The 18461-nt window shown below is 37.9% G+C and overlaps 1 protein-coding gene across 1 annotated transcript in view; it reads left to right on the forward strand.

Moving 5' to 3' along the window:
• LOC115772846 (leucine-rich repeat and fibronectin type-III domain-containing protein 2) overlaps positions 1 to 16821 on the forward strand; it is a 139003-nt gene extending 122182 nt beyond the window's left edge. Inside the window, exons 5-6 of the mRNA XM_030719257.1 lie at positions 5436 to 6832; positions 12907 to 16821. Coding sequence (XP_030575117.1) covers positions 5457 to 6832; positions 12907 to 13888 — 2358 coding nt within the window. The 5' untranslated portion in view covers positions 5436 to 5456 and the 3' untranslated portion in view covers positions 13889 to 16821. The remainder of the gene's footprint in view (positions 1 to 5435; positions 6833 to 12906) is intronic.
• The last annotated feature ends 1640 nt before the right edge of the window (positions 16822 to 18461 follow it).

The following is an 18461-nucleotide window of genomic DNA, read 5'->3' on the forward strand; positions in this document are numbered from 1 at the left end:
TTAAAACCGTTGCAGTAAGGACACGTGGTATCACATCATATGGGTCGTGAATGGGTATATTTCAATGGAAGCCACAATCTTTTCTAAAATCTCCAATATTTGGTTCAGTTTTTTGTCTTTTCTAAAAACCTAAAAACAGTTACATGGGCCATTATTTTAAGAGGGTGATAATTTATCTAAATGTGAGTATCTCATCTGGATTGTCTTTACCTGCCTCAGTAAAACCTCCTTGGATTATATGCAGTCTGTACAAAATGCTAATGCAAAGCTCCTTACCAGAGCATCCAAGGGCTTCCAAATCACACCTCTGCTCAACTCATATTGTTTCAACATATATTGTCATTTTATTATGTCTGAAGTAGTAGCTTTGACTAAAGATTTATATGCCAACAGATACAAGAGACGCTAATAAAACTAGTACTGGTAAGTATTATAAAAATCATTCACTGGTGCTACATACCCTGTAAACACGTTTTTTAACATCATGGATTTTAAAAAGTAATTAAAGACATACAATATATTAATGAGCCCACTAACAATAAATGTTGTTTCCTTTGGACAGTTTCTGATCTGTTATTAGGATTTAATGTACAGTAAGCTAAACCAGATTAATAATCTAGTATTTAAATTAGTCTCCATACAACATAAATCCCATTTTTATTACTATTAATTTTACACATAATTTTTGTAGCTTGTTTTCAGCAACATTTCTTATATGTTTGATAGTGTATAAAAAGTTGGGAATTTATTTAAGTCTGACACGGAGTCTGTTAAATAATCTTTCACCTTTCAGTTCAGTTTATTCACAAATCAATTAAAATACTAATTCCAACACAATGCTAAAATAGTAATGATAAAATAGATATACTATAGTTAAAAAGCACAGCTTTTAAATAGGGGCCCAAACAGCAGATGATAAAATATAGATAGATAGATAGATAGTCATCCCACTGTATCGTGGATTTTTAAAAAAAATATTACTGCACCACTTTCATTGCCATCAGTACTACACAGCTACATAATTCATCATCTTCATTATTCAAGTTGTAGTAAGAGAGTGGGAAAGGTTTATAAAACCTTAAAATATATATAAATAATAAAATGAATATATAATAAATATAACAATGCTACTTTGTGGATTTTCACCTATCGCAGGGCTCTCTGGAATGTAACCCCCGCTATATATATATATATATATATATATATATATATATATATATATATATATATATATATATATATATATATATATGCATTAATATAATACATTGTTATACTAACCTAAATCACAAAAAATATCCTAAGATTACCCTAAAGGTCTTAACAGATAAATAACATTAATCCAATACATCTAGACAGTGGCACATGAAAACAATAGCATAAAGATCCTATAAGAGATCCTTTCCTTTCAGGGTTCATAATCAAACATATTTTAGTAGCAACTATTGTTTTAAAGTTCATTTAAAGACAGAGAAAGATTTTTATAGTACTTTGAAGCTCATTCCAAATTTGTAGACCTCTAAAACTTGTACATTTAAGTTTGGGTTTCTCTCCCTTCAGACATTGTTTTTGTTTCTTATGATGTGTGTGTGTGAGTGGAATAATAAATTTGAATAAGCTCATAAGGTCTTTTGTGGAGTCTGAATATTGCATTATACATTACGCAGGCATTATGAAAAATGTTGCATTCAGTTAACTTCAGAAGTTTGTAAGCACAAAAAAGAGGATCAGAGGAAGCATCTACCTTAGACCGTGATATGGCTTTTATAACTTTGTTTTGTAAAGTCTGTAATCTCTCAAGATAGGTAGGATAAGTAATAATACTCTGTCTTCAAACTGGTTCAAACTGACTGAAGTCCACTGGCACAGTCGACCAATCAATGTCCATCAGCAGTCAATAAGATGTCTGTCTGCTTTGTTCCTGACAAGAAGTCATTTCCATAAATACATATTCACTTTCAGGAAATGGACAGAACCAAATTGATCACTGCTGTCTAGAGTTTCTCCGTATTACTGTGTATAATATGTACTGATAAAATACAAGAACAGAAAGTTTACAATCTGAATTGATTTAAAAAAATAGATTTATGAAACTAAATTCAAGGAGCTTAAGCAGGTGCTCTTATATCATTCCATAATCACACACCTTGTGAAAGAATAATGTGAAAGACACTTTTACATAAAGTGGATGAAATATTCTGTGTTGCTATTGAAGCTCATACAGAGACAGCAGACCCTGCAAAGAAGAGATATGAGCTCAACCTCAGGTTCTCCAGTAAAATCAAGAATCAAATGTTTCCCATTCTTCAGTTTCCCCATTGAATCTCTGAATGGAAGTAAGGACAAAATCTTCAATTTTCAGCTTGTCTGAGTTTATTAAAAGTGACAAAAGCATATTCACTTTTTTAATTGTCCCCACCACAAAAACCAGTATCTAAATGAGGTTCCAGGAACATGGAGGAACCTTTTCATTCCTTGAAAGGTTGCAGGACATTAAGCTGCTAAAGGCTGTGGAACAGGACCCACTCCCGTGGGAACTGTTTTCCCAGGGATAGTAATCTTTCTCTGAGCACCTTTAACAACTTCCTGACAAGGTTTGACATTGAGTTGTTAAACCTGGGACAAGTTTTGAAAATCCAGCAACCTGATCACAGCCAAGAGAATGTTATTGCATATTATTGTTTTCTCAAACAAAAAATTGCCATGTATGCGGATGCACCATATAGCAACCCAAGAACCATCTCACTTCTTTCTGTTGGTGTTGTTTTGGTCTCACCACCCCTCTAGTTATTCAAAATTGCTGAATTGTCATAAAATTTTTGCATCAGCTTGTGAGTCATGTCCATCCTTAACTGCATAAAAATAAACTGAAAGGGCTGATTAAGGGCTCATTTCTTCTGTATATACTTGCACCACTTCAAGTTGAAAGGTGAATATTTCCTAGAGCTAAAATATCTGGGAACTTGTGATGCAAACACTGATATACAATGTCCCACAAAGCAGTTTTCCAGTGGCTATTTAGTCCTAAAGAAAATAATAGTGAAATATTATCTAACCTCACAAGCACAATGTAGGGGGTATATGCTAGCCATCTGAACATTTGCTTTTGCTAACTACATGAACACTCTGTGCACACTTTTGCTGTTGTGTTTTAAGTTTTTGAGGAAAGCATCACTCTGACACTGAGTTTATGGTTGCAAACCTGGTCTGTTCAACTGTTGAGTAATCACAGCATTTTACAGAAAACCTGAATAACAGTGCCGCATAAAATGCCATGAATGAAATTAAAAGTAGCCTAGAACGTTTCTTGTATTTACCACAGAATGGATGAGGTCATGCAGCTAGAGAGTCAAAACAATTGAAATGAATTTCACAGTTCTATATGTCAGCACTATTAATGTACTGTGGAACTGTACAGAACGTCTCCCTGTTGGTATTTCAGTATCAATTTTATCCCTTACAGTGAATTGTAGATGGTGGTGCAGGCTTAGTAAAGGCCATGAGTAAATGGATATGGGCCTCAAACATGGTCTGTGGCTCATATCTCTTTATGAGTGAACCTCTTCTCCCCTGAAAGGTCACCTCTGCCTCTCATCCGGATGTGTTTCTCTGCCCAGTAACCAAAATACACGCAGAACTTTATTGGGGAATTTTCTAAGATTGGAAATTATACTGAGCTGTTAAAATGTATCCACCTAGAACTACGCTGCCATTTCTGCGGAATTGCCTTAGTTTTTGAAAATACATACCTATCAAAGTTATACCCTTCAAGTGAAAAGTGCCCATGAAAAAAAATGTACAAGAACTAGAAAGGCAGTTTATTTGGGTTAACAGGACTTTTCAGCTGCTCTTTCTAGATGGTGTCCATTAAAATGAGTCCATGAGAGAACCTGTCTGTCATCACTGACAGCTCTCACCATGAGGCCTTTTGGGAATTAGCTTCAGAGTGCTCAGAAGATCAGAACAGTATGCATCGAGCCTGCAAGTATTTGGCTGAAAGAAAAACCTTTCACAGACAGTTTCAGACAGTATTCAGCAGTGCCGAGTTATTATATTATGATTCAAACAGCTCAGAAAAGTCTGCAGTAGTACAAATATTAGCACTGCATTGCACAATTTTGAAAAAACATATATTAGTATGTGTTGTGTGACTTTTTAACTTGAATACATATTTCTGAACCTTTTTATTTTGTGTTGAGTTGTGTTTTGTAGCTTAGGGTACCATTTGGCCCCATCATAATTGTGGATCATAATGTTGGGAGAAATGTCAGTAGCTCCACTGTTTTTATTACGTTCTTTGGTGGTGGTTGTTATTGCGTAAATCAATCTCAATGAATGTATGTAGATGCAGTAGCATTTGAGATCATTACAAATTGATTGAAAACAAGTAAAGGTGGTCATACACTTATTCTTCTAAGTTAATGAAAAGCAGAGCCTACACGCGAAGAGGTGTTGCAGGGTAGTCAAAGATAAGTTCTAATACTGCTACTAGCATTTCTCACACGCACAGCAATGAATAATCGAATGAATGACATAGTTAATGTAAAACAAATTAGAACCGTGTCCCCATGGTTCTAGACAGAACCATGCAGGCTACGAGGCAGAGTTTTCCATTAATAAAAATTGCTCATGTAAAAAAGAAAGATGATTGAAATTGATTTTTAGGTTTTGAGTGTATTAGGAATTAATGATACAAATATCTGGGGGAATTAAAAGCTCGCCAAGCCAAGTGTGGCCATCCATTTTAGGAGTCAGCCAGGTGTGAGGAGTGTTCACGTGCTGAGGCCGGCTGACTTTCTCAGCCAAGTCTAATGAATCTAAAATGTGTGGCCTGTGAAATTTTTTTTGTATCTTTCACTGTGATGCTGCAGACAAAATGAAGAAAGGGAATAAATAAGGGGGAAAAAAATTGCCTAAAATCATATATAAGGACAACATGAAAAACACGATGGTGTAACATTCCAAGAAAGAGCACAACTATTGCTTGGTGATGTATATGCCCTCCACTTGAACTACTTTCCACTGCATGTATGTCAGTATCTGTAATGACAGCTTATAAGCATGTGCGTCATTAAAAATAGCTTCTTAGCTCTGTTTAATCCTGAGCTTCATTCAGAGAGTCCTCATGTGATTTCTCACACCTTCTTTGCATTGCAAAGTACATGCATATGAAGGTTATAATAGAGAATATTAAAACATCCTCAAGCATAAAAATCAGACCTACTCATTAAATAAGCAGTTTTGGACCATATGGTATAAAGACTATAATGGCATTCTGTCTGACCTGGATTAATGGCTGCCTTTATGAACATAACACTGTACACAATCAGCGATCACTTGGACTCATTAAGGTATACGCAGTTGAAAATGTGTAAAGTCTATATTGATCATATCAAATTATAGCTGATCTTTTGTTTTGTTTTTGTTTTTTTCAGGTTCTCTTTGTATGAACTATCATGGACAAAGTGGTGATCAGTCTCCTGTTTCTGGGAACCGCAGTTACAATGGTCCATGCATGTCCCAAATACTGTGTCTGCCAGAACTTGTCAGAGTCCTTGGGGACTCTGTGCCCCTCCAAAGGACTGCTCTTTGTGCCACCAGACATCGACCGGCGAACTGTGGAGCTCCGGCTGGGTGGCAACTTCATCCTCAAGATCTCCACTCTGGACTTTGCCAACATGACAGGTCTGGTAGATCTCACTTTGTCTCGGAACACCATCAGCGCCATCCAGCCTTTCTCTTTCATTGACCTGGAGACATTAAGATCCCTACATCTGGACAGTAACCGGTTGACTGAACTGGGACCAGATGACTTGCGAGGACTGGTTAACCTGCAGCACCTGATCCTCAACAACAATCAGCTGAACCGTATCTCTAAAGTAGCCTTTGATGACTTGTTACTGACACTGGAGGATCTTGATCTGTCATATAACAACTTGCGCACTGTGCCTTGGGAAGCCATCCGTAAGATGGTCAACCTCCATCAAATGAGTCTGGACCATAACCTCATCTCCTTCATTGCTGAGGGGACCTTTACAGATCTCGACAAACTGGCACGCTTGGACCTCACCTCTAATCGTCTTCAAAAGCTCCCTCCGGACCCTATTTTTGCACGCTCCCAAAGCAATGTGGTGATGAGCACTCCCTATGCACCTCCGCTCTCACTAAGCTTTGGTGGAAACCCTTTGCACTGCAATTGTGAAGTGCTTTGGCTTCGAAGACTAGAACGTGAGGATGATATGGAAACCTGCGCTTCTCCTGCCAGTCTAAAGGGACGTTACTTTTGGTCTGTTCGTGAGGAGGAATTTGTGTGTGAGCCCCCTCTGATCACACAACATACACACAAATTGCTAGTGCTCGAGGGACAGACAGCTAGCTTGCGCTGCAAAGCTGTTGGTGATCCAATGCCAACTGTGCATTGGGTTGCTCCCGATGACCGTCTGATCAGCAACTCCTCCCGAGCGACTGTATATGAAAATGGCACTCTGGATATAACAGTCACCACATCTAAGGACTACGGTACATTCACCTGCATAGCTGCCAATGCTGCAGGGGAATCTACAGCATCCATTGAACTATCCATCATTCAACTCCCCCATCTGAGTAATGGTACAAACCGTACCACACAGTCCAAATCAGGCCTTTCAGATATAACAAGCTCTACTAAGATCAGTAAAGGGGAGCCTAAAGCTCTTCCAGAGAAGGTGGTGTCTGTATCAGAAGTGACTGCTGTCTCTGCTCTGGTCAAGTGGAGTGTTAGCAAAGCAACTCCAAAGGTCAAAATGTATCAGCTTCAGTACAATTGTTCTGAAGATGAAGTCCTCATTTACAGGTAAGGATGATTACTGGAACCTGATTACATCTAAGTATGCGCTAAAACCTCTCTCTTCAAAGTGGCACACTAAGCCTGGACTATAATCTTTAGCTTCAGAATACATACAGCTGGCTTTCTCCTGTCAGTTACTAATTGGTGGGTGAGATAGTTTCTTTGAAGAGTTGCATGGAGACCAGTATTCATTTTTCTTAATCCTTCTTGAGATTTTTTTTTTTTTATAAACTGAGAATTGATGGGGATTCAGTGTTCACATTTTTAAGAAAAAAAGTGCAATCCAAAGTGAAATCCTTGCCCTGAACCATTAATTAGAAATCCAAGAAGAAAAAGGATTATAGACCCTCATTTCAATGTATCCTTCTTAAGCTGCTCAAGTCCGTAAAGTGTGAGCTTGGAGACTGCAGCTGGAGATCTTTGGGCTCTGTGAAATCAATTTCCTATGTCAAATGAGACAGTGAAAGCAGCAACATGCAGCAAAGATGATTGGTTGGAAATATAGAAAACAGCCTTAGTGTTTAATTTTAAATCGGTTTAGGTGCATTAAAGGATGAGTAACAACTATCAAATCTATTTATACAGTATGAGTCTGACCTGTGAATCTGTAGTATTTAATTTATAGGACAGCTGGTATAGTCAGGTATTTAACACATAATGTGTTTTTTTTTTTCCTCAAGCTAATATTTCCTTGGCTAAAGGATCCCATTGCAATCAGACATTGAAGGATCCTGTAGAAAATGACTAGTATGTTGAAGTTTGTGTGGCATTGCAGCCTGTTTTAGGCCAAAGTTTTTGCAGTTTTCTGAAAGTACTGATGGCTGAGGTTTATTTTCTTTACCAAACACCTTATCTGATCATGGATACCTGATCTTATTAAAGAATAAGGAAATCCAAAAGACTTTGTATTAGCTAGGACTCTAAGAATAGAACTGTTCACAGCAAATATGAAAGATATCACTTTGTCCAAATGCTTTTAATGCAACTTCCCTATCACTGTGAATTCAGTAATAAGCTGTTTATTTGATTACCTTGCTTTCATACTTTGTGCCAGCTTTCCACGCCAGAAAAAGGGAACAAAATGAATTTTGGGATCTTTTTTTTTTTCATCCCTGTGATGGAAACATTGGATGACTCATCCGTGTTCTAGTAAATTTCGACAAAACGGCAACTGTAAAGCTAATGTGAGCTTTGTAAAATGTGTTTTCTTTCTTCATTCAGTGATTCACAACAGCGAAATTGTTTTGATGTTGTCAGTCATCATTGTAATAACTATAACATATACATTTATTTGTTTGGATTGCTAGTCTGAGACATTAAAAACATGCACATTTTCTCGTTCGGTTAATAGCTTTTCCAAGCTTATTATAGCAGTTTCGAGGATGAATTAACTTTACTATAATGCCCAGTTGGTGGCCATTAAGTTAAGCATTGTGCACTAACTTTGCTTGTTATGTTATTTGATGCTTTCTTTTTTTAATGTACTCATCAGTATAGTTTGTATACAGAAGAAAATTACCTAAAGCAATTGATTAATGTGCACGCCAGAATACACATTACGAGCTGGAAGGAAAAGATAATGTGCAAAGACAGGCCAACTACTAATTTCCTTTCATAACATGCACATGTACACCCCTAGTTGGCCAATGCAGTTTCCCACTGCCTGCACTGAAGCAATGGCATGATTAAAAATCAATCAGAGCTACATGGGGCAGGGGAGGAATTGCATGAGTCCACTGGAACATGTAAGGAAACACAGCTTCTTCCTGGTTATGGGAGAAAGAGGCAATTAAGGATGAATAATGAACTGTAACCCTGCCGGTGCCTGGGCTCTCTGGTAGAGGCACTTCAGAGGGATCAAAGCTACCAACGCATATACTATAGGAAAACAGCAAGCCAACAGTGGATGGATGACTGAAGACTCTATTTATACATGCTCTTATCAGTATGATTGAGTCTCAACCTTTTCTACCCCATTAATTATTTTTCGCAACCATTAATTATTTTTTTGCACTGTACATATAATTACAAAATTTTGTTGGCATATTATACATTTTCCATTTAAATACATTATGTCTAATACACCAAAATTGGCTTGGATTTAAACTTTTGGTGGCCCGTCCTTAAACATGACCTAAAAGGCAAGAGTACAAGATGCTTACTTGGCAGTAGCCCAATAGCCAACCTGTTCTCTATTGTATTTGCCTCTTACTCCTGTGTTATATTTTTAAAATGTAATGGCATAGAGCATTGAAGCACTAAATCTATTTGGTTAACGTTTATTTTTGTGTTCCACATTTGCAGACTCAAACCCATGATTAAAGCTGCATCTGTGTCTGATGCAAAGGTTCAATATCAGCCCCGTTTCTTGTAGATGCCTTTAATATTGGTAAATTTAATTTGTACAGATTTTCCTGTTGATATCCCCAACTCTAGATGAAATATTCCTCATTATAACTTCGTTTGCCTTTCTACATGTATTGACAAAGTTCTATACATGCAATGCTCCGGTTTGAATGACCACATCTACTGTTCTGAATACAACGTGCCATTTTCTGGATTCAGTGTCCCATGCCAATAATAATAAAAAGCTAAATGTTGCCATCCAGCTATGGAGTGCCAAGAGTACAAAGAGTTTGTACTTGCTTATTTGCTAGTTCCTACTTGGCAAGTATACTAAGGATTTCAGACTTCTGAGGATGGGAGGATAGCTCACAGTGAGACAGTACCATATTTGATAAACATACTTGATCTTTGAAACTATACACTGATCAAACATAACATTATGACCACTGACTGGTGAAGTGAACAACACTCTTCAGCATGGCACCTGTTAGTGCGTGAGATATATTAGCGAATTTGTCCTCAAAGATGATGTGTTAGAAGTAGGGAAAATGGGTAAGCATAAGGATTTGAGTGAGTTTGATAACAGCCAAATTGTGATGACTACAGTACACGACTGGGTCAGCGAATCTCCAAAACTGCAGCTTTTGTGGGGTGTTCCCAGTCTGCAGTGGTCAGTATCTATCAAAAGTGGTTCAAGGAAGGAAGAGTAGTTAACCAGTGACAGGGTCATGGGCAGCCAAGGCTCACTGATGCACATGGGAGCAAAGGCTGGCCGTGTGGTTCGATCCATCAGACGAGCTACTGTAGCTCAAATTTCTGAAAAGGTTAATGCTGGTTCTGATAGAAAGGTGTCAGAATACACAGTGCATTGCAGTTTATTGTGTATGGGACTGCATAGCTGCAGACCAGTCAGTGTCCATGCTGACACCTGACCACTGCGAAAAGTGCCAACAATGGACATGCGACAAACAGAGCTGGACCACAGAGCAATGGAAGAAGGTGGCCTTGTCTGATGAATCACATTTTCTTTTTACATCACAAGGATGGCCAGGTGCACATGCATCACTTACCTGGGGAACACCTGGCACCAGGATGCACTATGGGAAGAAGGCAAGTGGCATTGTCATGCTTTGGGCAATGTTCCCCTGGAAAACTTGGGTCCTGCCACTCATGCGGAGGTTACTTGGACACGTACCACTAAGCAGACCATGTTGCACACCATGTACACCCTTTCATGTAAATAGTATTGCCTGATGACTGTGGCCTTTTTCAGTAGGATAATGTGCCCTGCCAAAAAGCAAAAATAGTTGAGGAATGGTTTGAGGAGCAGAACAGCTAGTTTGGGGTGTTGACTTGGCCTCCAAATCCCCCGAATCTCAATCCAATCAAGCATCTGTGGGATGTGGTGGGCAAACAAGTCCAATCCATGGAGACCCCACCTCACAATTTACAAGACTTAAAGGATCTGTTGCTAACATCTCAGTGCAGATATCACCGCACATCTTGAGGAGTCTAGTGGAGTCCATGCCTCAACAGATTAGGGCTGTTGTGGCAGTAAAAGGAGGACCAACACAGCATTAGGCAGGTGGCCATAAGATTATGTTTGATCGGTGTGTATATACATTTTTATAAGCACTCTGGCAAAATGTTGGTGTAATTTTGAAAGGTCAAAATTTGGAAGGAGTCAGTGTAGAACTGTACACCAATAAAATAAATTAGATGTTATTGATTGATTGTTCAGCAGATCTCTCTTAAAAATATGACCTGTATACATAACTTGCTCTACTCATCAAAGAAAAAAACACACAGATCACATTTTATTTTATTCAATAGACTTCCAAAACTTATAACTGACAGCTGGTGTTACTAGAGTCTACAGAATGCAGTCGAATAAATATTAAAAATTGATGGACATCACTCTCCAGGATATCCATGAACAGATGGTGGTCAAGATGTTTCTGCTCCTGTTGAAAAAGCTCTCACGTTTCTCCTTGTATTAAAATATTTTAAAATGTTTTTAAAATTGTTAATTGAAAATAAGCTGTTATAAACAAGTATCAGTTCAAAATATACTTGAAGCAATCCAGTGAGATATTAAGGTTCACTAAAATTATCCAGTTATTGAACTTTAAACTCAAACTGATTTGGTCAGGAACAAATAAAACTTTGAATTAAATCAAACATCTGATGCATCAGACTTCACCCAAGTGAATTATGTCTTGTGTGAGGCAAGCTGGCTGTTAGGCTAACAGGACCTCAGATGTCCAAAAACATCAGAACATTTTTACAAATAAGCTCTATTGTGACAAATCAACTAATATTTGTAGATTCCTCTTCTACATTCTTGCCTAAAAAAAAAAAAAAAAAAATTAAAAATGAATTTTGGTGACACAAACATTAGTATTTTAAAATTACTTGCAGTTTGGGGTGTTTTCCTCCACCATTGCTGCTTGAGATTTAGTTTGAAATGCACTCCACGTCCACTCAACCAGTCCATTATCTGGGATTGATCTGTCTTAACGTGCAGGGAACCCAATCAGATGTTAGGGTCTGTTGACGAGCCACAGTGACATTTTAAATTATTTTGTGATGAGCTGCCAGAAACCAGGAAATAATTAATTAAATAAAGAGTGAAATCAGTAAAGGTTTTAAAATAAAAAGAATATTTTGATTAATTTATTATACATTTAATTATGTATTTAATACACTGTATTTATGTACAATTTTAATTAATCAACACATTTATTTATTTATTTATTTATTTATTTATTTATTTATTTATTTATTTAATTGTGGCACACTTGACACTCCATAGTAGCCACTGCCTTTGTACATTTAGAAGTTTGATTTTATTGGTTATTGATGGTGTATGCAGCAAATCTAAAGAATCACTAAATTTTGACTATATACTGTGCATGTCGAGAAATGTTCAGCATATCAGCATTACGAAAGATTTATTTATTTTGCTTCAAAACAGCATTTTAAATCCACCTCCTTTGAGGTTTTGGATTAGATGGCAGCATTTGTGACCTGTCAAGCATAGCAAATTACAGCTGATTTGCTTTTGTTTTAGGTTGGTACTCAAAAAAAAAAAAAAAAACCTTTACTCCATTCAGTTACAAAGTCATGCACAGGGTGCTAAACAACATGTTTTGACATATGGAGAAAGAAACATTGCTAATTAGATGTCTCAGTGATCAAAATTCCAGATGAATGAGTGAATTAAAGCAGTTGCTGTCTTCACAACAAAAATACAGGTTTCTACAACAGGCTTTTCAATGGCAATAACTCTTGGCCAATTAACCTACAGCCGCTTTCAGTTTCAGTTCAAGTCAAAAAGCTCTGAGGCTTAATTAAGCAGCCATATTAAAACATCAGAAATAATAATAAATTGAATTGAAGCAACTTAATGCATGTTTAATGGATTGTACAAGAAGTTACATTTAGCCAAAAACAATATTTAAAAATTGGCCATTCAGTACTTATCTCATTACTATTTGCTTCATGCATATCAAATGGGGTATACTGGGAGCAATGAAGTCATCTCTTTGAATTACTTTGTGCATATAAATAACTACTCAGCATAGTTAATTTGGGCTATTTCCTTGATATGTCAAAGCATGATATACTAATTCAACACCACTTTTAACATTTAAGTACTTTAGCCTTGTCTTGAACTCCCATAGAAAGCGGTCTGTATTTTTAATGCCCTGTCTTTCTGTCTCTGTTTTCAGAATGATTCCCATGACTAACAGAGCCTTTGTGCTCACTAATTTGGTCCCAGGGATGCAGTATGATCTGTGTGTCTTGGCCATCTGGGATGACACTGCCACCACTCTCACTGCTACCAACATTGTTGGCTGTGTCCAATTTGTCACCACTGAGGATTATCCACAGTGTCAGTCTATTCACAGTGGCTTCCTGGGTGGCACTATGATCCTGGTGATCGGTGGTATCATCGTGGCTACACTCCTGGTTTTCATTATCATCCTCATGGTTCGCTATAAAGTGACGAGTGGGATCCAGACTAATAAATTACCCAGTGTGAGTAACACGTACTCACAGACAAATGGAGGAATGAACAGGTTCAACGGAGCCCCACCACAGGTCAAGTCCACAGTGGTGGTCATGCGTGAGGAGATGGTAGAGTTCAAGTGTGGATCGCTCCAGAGCAGCCTCTCTTCATCGTCCTCTTCTTCTAACTCATTGGACAGCCAAGCAGCAAGAGGGGCTGGTGACCGCTACAGCATGCAGAGCAGTGAGTGCAGCACCCTGCCCAGCAACAAGTTCAGGAGACACGGCCCCAAAACACGCCAAAACTTGGACCACCTTTTAGGGGCTTTCACCTCACTGGAGCTGCGAGGGGCGGGGAGAGACAACACAGGGGCTTCTGGCCCCTCCACCACTTCCAATGCTATGACAGTGGCTGTGGCGCCACCATCTGATAAAGAACCATTGCTAGGGAGGGCTGAGTCCACAACCATGCTGGGACGCATCCTAGGGCTCCCTCAGGAGGGTAAGCCAAAGAGGAGCCATTCGTTTGACATGGGTCATGTAGGGGCCACACAGAGTCGCAGCAGCTACCCACGCAGGATCAGTAATATCTGGACTAAGCGCAGTCTGTCTGTTAATGGCATGCTGCTGCAGTATGATGACAGTGAAGATGAGAAGCCCACTTTTGAGAGCTCCGAGTGGGTAATGGAGAGCACGGTCTGAGTACAGACTACATATGTGATTCATGGCCAACCAATAAATCATTGTGAGAATATAAAGAAACATGGGTGTAGAGTGAGGGATGTTCCAAAGGGAAACTATCTTCTGCATGAAGCTCACCCAAGTGAATATAATAAGACACTCAAATCAACAGATTCCTGGCCATGATCTCAATTCTCTGACAGTGTCAAACTGTATTTGAAAAATGATCTCATTTTAAAACATGGAATAATTCCCACTCCACAGGGTATGTGAGATTATCCCTGAGGGGAGAGAAAAGGGGGGAAGAAAGATGACAAATTCAAAGTGGATTTATTATGTCTTTATTAAAACTACTGAATGCCAAGAGGATATGCCTCAATTGTGGTGAACTGGATCACAATGTCATGGACCCTCAGCATGAAATGGGACTACTGCAACAGTAGAAGGACCAGAGGAGCTAGAAGAAAATTAAAACAAAGTCATTTTTATTTTCATTCATTTTTTTCTATCATTTTTACTATTTATTATTTGAGGTAATTCATCAGCAGACGCACATCTCAGTACTGAGGTTGTAGCTGTCAGTGACGATCAGATACACTCTTTCTCTCTCACACACACATATGCAGATGCTACCATGTCTCATACAGCCGTTTCAAATACTTTCAAGCAAATTTCAGTCAATCGCAAATTGACAACATGATTAATTTTAAGTAACAGTATGGTCCTATGTTCTAGATATCAGTAACACTGAACCACAACAAGCCAGTCTTGTATTTGTACCTCAGGTTATGTATTGTATGATGTTATTTGAAAGCAAGTACACAGGAATACAACAAATGTCTAAGATGGATTACAAATGGCTCCAAACACAAAGTTCTTTGCTTGTTTGCAAAGCTTTCAAAGAACTACGTGTCTCCATTCAGTCAAAATCTGTATTTTTCCAGCTCAGGTTGAAAATCCTGTTCTAACAAAATGTCATTTTGAGTGCTTTGATACTTTCCCCATAGGTTAGTCCTGGTGACAATGGTCCCTGTAGGCAAAAGGGCCATTGATGTAAACAGAGTGCTCGCCTCAGGGTACTATTTCAGATGTTATCAAGATATATTACAGTCATTGGATGTGGATGGTGTTTGAAATCCATCAAGCCCACTTAATCATTTGCCCAAAGCTGCCAACACCAGGATGTATCATCAGGCTGTTATTCTCATGAGGTATAATAAACAAGAGAGTATGGCAATTACTCATTTAGCCAGGTTAAATGGAGGGATTTGTCATTTGATAAAGGTCATTGTGCTGCTTAGAAGAGAGCAAGAAAGGGGAAAGATAAGTCATTAAGGGCCAAACATTTCACCAAATTGCATGATACAAAACCTTTGTTGGTTTATGTATTATTTCAATTGATCCATCAAAGAAACCATTTGTCTTTCATTCTCGTTCATACGGGGCTGTACATTGCAGTAAGATACTTTGAATTAGACACTACTCAAGACTACTGCTGATCAAAACTGCAACAGCTCTACATTTTAATGCCTTTCTCAATATTCTGTGGAGCTCTGCTGCATTTCAGCATGTGGGGTGGTCATCCGTTTTTGTTTCTTCCCTGCAGTAGGTGTACCGTTCTGTATATTGGCATCATTTTTGTACAATAACTGGGTGAGAATGTAAATGGGGATGGGGGGAAGGGGCAATCGTGCAGTAGTAATTTTATTTTTATGTGAAGCAAACAGTGAGAAGGTGCTTTACTGTGATGTACCAACTTGGTCATTGTTAGTTGGCTTACTGAAATGGGGTTTTATGTGGTACTGCAAGGGGGAAGTGGAGGACTGGCTATTCTTGAAGGGTCAAGCCACTCAAATGACTAAAATACATATTTTCTCAAGTGGTATTCCTGCATGTAGACAATATTGGTTTTATTTGCCCAGAGTCCGAGAGAGCTAACTGCAAAATTTCTGCCTCTTCTAAAATACAACAGTATTGGAACATGAAGACTAATATGCACTGCTTATCTCTGGTATCTGTCTGTATTTCTAGATCTATTAGATGTTTTTAGGTATTATTACCAAATCACATGAAAATTGCCAGTAACATCCTGTTTACCCAAAGCTTGATTCAAAGTATCCATGCCATAGAGCTCCATTTATATCCATACCAGCCAGTGAGTCACACTGCTGCACTGACATGCTCCTACAGTGCGATTAACTCCATATGACATATGTCAAAGTGAGCTATAAAATCATGTGCTTGTAAGTTTTGAAGATGAGTTATAAATTTAAAAAGCACAAAAATTCTCCAATAATTTAAATGTCTAAAATGATTTTAAAAATTCACTTTTTTTTTTCTTGGTGTACATCAGAGAAATACAGACAAAACCCACATTTGTGTGCACGTTAATGACTAATTACATAAGTCATTTGCTCAAGGCAATTGCAGCAGGCTTATTGGACAAAGCTTGAATGGCTTCAAATGGATGAACAGACAAGACTTTTTTCTTTTCTTCAGATGGAGCTTTGCTCCTGAATTTCTGTATTGACCAATTTTGAATGAAGTGACAGCTTGCCAGCTTCCACAGTTAGCAAATAAGAGAGGGAGTCCATAGAGAAGACAAATCAATGTGTAGGTGTGTTTACATTTAATGTTCATCTTGGTAATTGCGAGTTCATGTTTGAACTAGTGTTTGTGTTACATTATTTCATATTATTTTGTTCGCCTGTAGCCGGATATATATTTTTCATAATTAGTTACATCACCACAGATTGTTGAACAATGGCAGCCTACATGTACTGGTTTATGAAACATAATATTCTTTGTGTCATTGGAGCAAAGGTTAGGTGTAAACATACCTGTGTATTGATAATTTTGTGTCTTCTTTGTTCTCTTCTTCTTCTCTCATTCATTAACTGTGAGCGTGGTCACTGATCAGTAGAGACTTGTCATATTTCACCTTAACGTCTCTCTCTCTCTCTCTCTCTCTCTATATATATATATATATATATATATATATATATATATATATATATATAAATTTTTCCTTTTTTTTTTTCCTTTTTTGAAGTCATTAAATTTTAACTTAAAATTGTTTTATTATCACACACTGGACATGTAAAAGAACAGAATTACATTTAATCAGATCTCCATTACAACACGATAGCACAACACATTAAAACAACACATTGAAATTGAATTCATCATGATTATACGTAGCACAAATCTAATCCTATTCTCATACATTCCATTTGGATGAAAATTTGGGTAAAATTTCAAGGATGTTTTTAAAATTTGAGCAAATAAAACCAAAAAAATCAACCTGCTTTTGTAACACTGGAGGTACATGTTGAAATATGTATTTTAGTAATTGTGAGAAGTGACTCTTTATCCTGCTGTCTCTACTTGTGGCATCATCTAACATCCCCCTCCACTCTGCTAACTAAGAATATAAATTTAAGTGTGTATTTGACTCAACATAGACATGATTCTCACATAAGGTTCTAGGACAAAACAAAAAGAAAAAAAAACTGTTTCTGTGTGAAAACATTTTGCTACAAAAGAATATAAAATATTGACCGATTCCTATGAACCAAACTGGCTCTTCTGTCTTTTTTCTTCCTGCAACATCAAGTCACTTTATAGATTCCATTACTGATGACATTTTTCAAACCTGATCCTCATGAATGGAAAGTGTTGCCTAACAGTGTGTCCACAAAGTACAAAGCAGCTAATGGCGTGTCCTTCTCCTCATGCGGTGTTTGTTTACTGCAGATGAGCCAAGGGTTTTCCTCCTGAAGTCCAGCTGCTGTAATCAGGCCAGTTGCTGCTGACTCACCTCAGCACTGCCCTTATTACAAATCACCGGTACATGCAGCTCCTGGCCAGAGCCCATAATAAGGCCTTAATTCATATAATCTGTCAGGAAAGGTGCTTACAGCAGCACAGAGTAAATATAATCTTCACAAGGGCCAAGCGCTCCATGATAAGACAGCGATATGCACCTGCAGGAGGCTTAAGAGGAAGATGACCGCTGGGCGCTGAATGTTAGAAAGGTTGTTTAGAATCAGGCTTTGTGCTGTCACAATACACAAGTTATTCAAATATGCAACTCATATGATGAAGATCTGAGTTGAAAAGTTACCTGAAAGCAAATTAAGTGCGCTGCATCTTTCTCATATCCTCACAGCTTTATGTGTGAGACGCATGAGAATATCTCAGGTTGTTAGTCAGTAACACAACTTGAATAAAAAGCACCTCTAAAACTGACAGTAGTCTTTGTGCATTCTCACCCACTTCTGTTTCTCTCTGTGACAGCTACATTGAAAGCAAATCAGAGCATCAATGTGTTTACAAACTCTGCTGCCACTTAGGATTTATTTACTGAAACTAAACATGAGCCCAATCTGCAGGTCATCTGTTTTGCATAAAGCCTTGGTAAATAAACCTGATGTTTTGATGTATCTGGAAAACAGAGGAATGTTTCTTTCTTTTTTTTTTGTTCTCTCTATGCTGGAGTTGGAATGTTGATGCAAAATAACTGCAACTATGTACACAGCCCACAAGAAGAAAGCTTTGTGAGGAAATACAGTCTGCTTTTACATTCACCTAA

Source organism: Archocentrus centrarchus, chromosome 22 (assembly GCF_007364275.1).
Source record: "Archocentrus centrarchus isolate MPI-CPG fArcCen1 chromosome 22, fArcCen1, whole genome shotgun sequence".
NCBI classification, from domain to species: Eukaryota; Metazoa; Chordata; class Actinopteri; order Cichliformes; family Cichlidae; genus Archocentrus; species Archocentrus centrarchus.